The following is a 2,907-nucleotide window of genomic DNA, read 5'->3' on the forward strand; positions in this document are numbered from 1 at the left end:
ACCCAGCAATTATGCGATGGTTATGGTTTGACCCAGATAATGATTTAGATGAGCGACAATGATCGAAATCTTTGAAGCCAGATGAAATGCTATGAGAAGTTTATTGCCCAAGAATCTTGATGATGTTTTCGAAAATTGAAAACTTAGAATGATTTTTGAATGAAACACATCGGCATGGAAATATAACAACACCTTTTTGAAATATAAAGTCCAGTCTTAATCTGTCATTAGTCAAACCGCTTTTATAAAAACTGGTTGTTACAATCATATGTCTTGTGAGGCTTAAAGCCACGTTACTTAATATGGATTTTGTTCACTTCTCTCAGCTGACGTCAGTGCTAGGTGAGAAGAACCGGAATGCCACTTTGATACTTTGAATCAAGGATATACATAGTGATAATATTAACACGTTAAGTTTGTTTCGAATAGTAGTAGAGTTCCAACGACCTTTCTGTGCATGTAGGAGTTTTCAACCGTCGTCGTTGACAATCAACATTAGGGTGGGTCGATTTAAAAATCGCTTAGGCACATATGATTTTCGGATTTTAGGGATCAAAATAAGATACTTTTCTCAAGAAACCATACCTCTAAAATGAATTCTGATGTCCCTTGTACTAACGTGTAGGTACCCAAAAGGTCAAATTTCAATAAATCCTGTTTTGACCCATTTAGAGTGACCCAATCGAGTCCAAATGTATGACCGACCCCCACCAACTTTGGAGGGCTGATCCACCCATGCTAGTGTTACCCCCCTGGGACCCCCCTAGGGGGTCTCCCATAGAAAAATATAAAAAAATATCAAAAAATCACCATTTTTGGCACTTTATATGACAAAAATCAGTGAAATGGCTATTATTTTTCCGCACAAATGAAGTTTCTAGGAAAAAAATGTTTTTTTTTTGTTTTTGGATTTTTGTTTTCTCTGTAAAAATTTATTCGATCAGAACATAGGAAAGAAACTAAAAAATTATTGTTTGAAGTCTTTTTTGGTTTCAACACTGGGCAATTTCGCACGGCTCTCTAATGTCGCCTCCATAACAGCCTCTACATTTTCCGATATTACTCGTTTGGAAACGCTAGCTAGCAGTTGAACGTGTTGTTCCGTTTCTTGTGTATGTAATGGAATATGCGGATCAGTAAATGGTGAATCATCTTCATTTAAATATGCTATCAATGTTTCATACGGAATGATTCGCGTGAATGGTGGTTCAAATACGTTATTTTTATCAGTCAAATCGATCATTTTCGTGTAATCGAAGCAATGGAAGTTTATATCTGGTTTTTTATATTCACTAAGTTCCGATGGGTCTTCAACATTGTCTCGATATCGTAAAATTTTCTTGATAGCAGAGTCGCGCACCTCTTTCCTATCATCAAACAACATTGATAGCAAGATATTTTCCGAATGTGCAAAATATGGATTATTTTTAATTACATGATTGACAACAGTGCGTAAATTTGGCTCCAGAAATTGTGCCCAAGTAATGTACTTGAAAAATAATACACTACCGTACACGACAGAGCTGTAATACTTGATATTAAAATACATTGGCACATAAACCTTAATTATAAATTCAACCAGAATTCTTAAATTTTTAGGTGGTTTTTTCATTGTCACATATAATCGTAATAATCTAGCGGCCTTGGTGAGCCAGCGAGAATGTACAATTTTCCCTGGTTTTATGTTAGCCAGATCCACAGAAACCACGCCATTAGAAATTGCATGTGCCATGTCGTATAAGTACTGCGAATCGGTGGAATATTCGTGCTGTTCTGCAACAGAAGGCATATTTTCCAACGCAATTCTCTGAAAGTCGCTCACCACCTAAAAATATATAATAATTAAATAAATTTATTATGATTTCACCATTCAAAATGTTAGAAAATTATAATAAATGAGTGATAGCAATGACTTACCGGAAGAGCTTCAGAATTTTCAATTTGCTTGCTTAGTTTCCCGGTTGTTGATGTTGGTCCAGTGGTGGATGATTTATCCAAAACCCCAAACAAATGCCGAAACGGAAGTTCGTTGAAGTGTAGAAGGCAAACAAACCAATGCAATGGTCTTTTTAGCAGCAATTCGAATCTTCGTATAATTCCACCGTGTGTGCCAGTGTTTGTTGGCTCACCGTCAGTGCATATGCCAATCAATGCATCCAGAGATATGTTTTTATCGTTGAAAAATTCATTCAATTTTGTTGTTTTGTATTCAGCACTTTCCTCTACCAGTCTTGCGTAACCAATCAATCGAGAATTCGGTTCTCTCAAAATAACAAGGTGAGGTTCTTTTACCATCCTACTATGATACTTACCATCAATTTTTTCTCTCGAATATGTATCATCTTTTCTGCCGTCGAATGAAAACGCTATTGAACTGGAATCATCAAACCTTTTGCGGAGCACTAATCGTCTGCATTTCTCTCTTTCTCTACGAACTTTCGATTTATCCATGATGAGAGGTTCGCCATGCTGATCTTTCATTTCAAAATTCTTGAAAATACTGGTTGCCAATGCTGACGCTACTCTATCAGACACACCAAATCTGTCACACATCAAGGCAAAGTTAAAACAATCGTATCTTTCTGTGTACTGTGAACTTGTGCTTCTATTCATAACATCTTTATCAACCGTCATCGGTACGTCTACGTTTGTTGTATCATCGGTATCTTCGTATGTTGGCATTGTTGGCATTGATGACGATGTCCCTTGCTCTTCAATTTCCATCAGAAATGCATCAATTGTTAGTCTTCTCTGTTTATGTTGATCGTGCATAAACTCTTTGAGGCGTTCTGGAACCAAACCGCAGTTACATTGAGCTGCCGTCAAATCGCATTTACATGCTCCAATATAAAAAATTTCGTTCAGAGTACCGGTAAACACTAAAAGGTCTCTATTCGTCTTCTTAAT

At 36.7% G+C, this 2,907-nt stretch overlaps 1 protein-coding gene across 1 annotated transcript; it reads right to left on the reverse strand.

The window, feature by feature from the left end:
* Positions 1–928: 928 nt before the first annotated feature.
* Positions 929–2,029, reverse strand: LOC129730646 (uncharacterized). Its single transcript, XM_055690152.1, has 2 exons — positions 1,918–2,029; positions 929–1,825 (listed from the first exon to the last, which is right to left on the reverse strand). The coding sequence occupies exon 2, from the start codon at positions 1,787–1,789 to the stop codon at positions 968–970; it is 822 nt and encodes a 273-aa protein (XP_055546127.1). The 5' UTR covers positions 1,790–1,825; positions 1,918–2,029; the 3' UTR covers positions 929–967.
* Positions 2,030–2,907: the final 878 nt, after the last annotated feature.

This window comes from Wyeomyia smithii, chromosome 3, assembly GCF_029784165.1.
Source record: "Wyeomyia smithii strain HCP4-BCI-WySm-NY-G18 chromosome 3, ASM2978416v1, whole genome shotgun sequence".
Taxonomy (NCBI): domain Eukaryota; kingdom Metazoa; phylum Arthropoda; class Insecta; order Diptera; family Culicidae; genus Wyeomyia; species Wyeomyia smithii.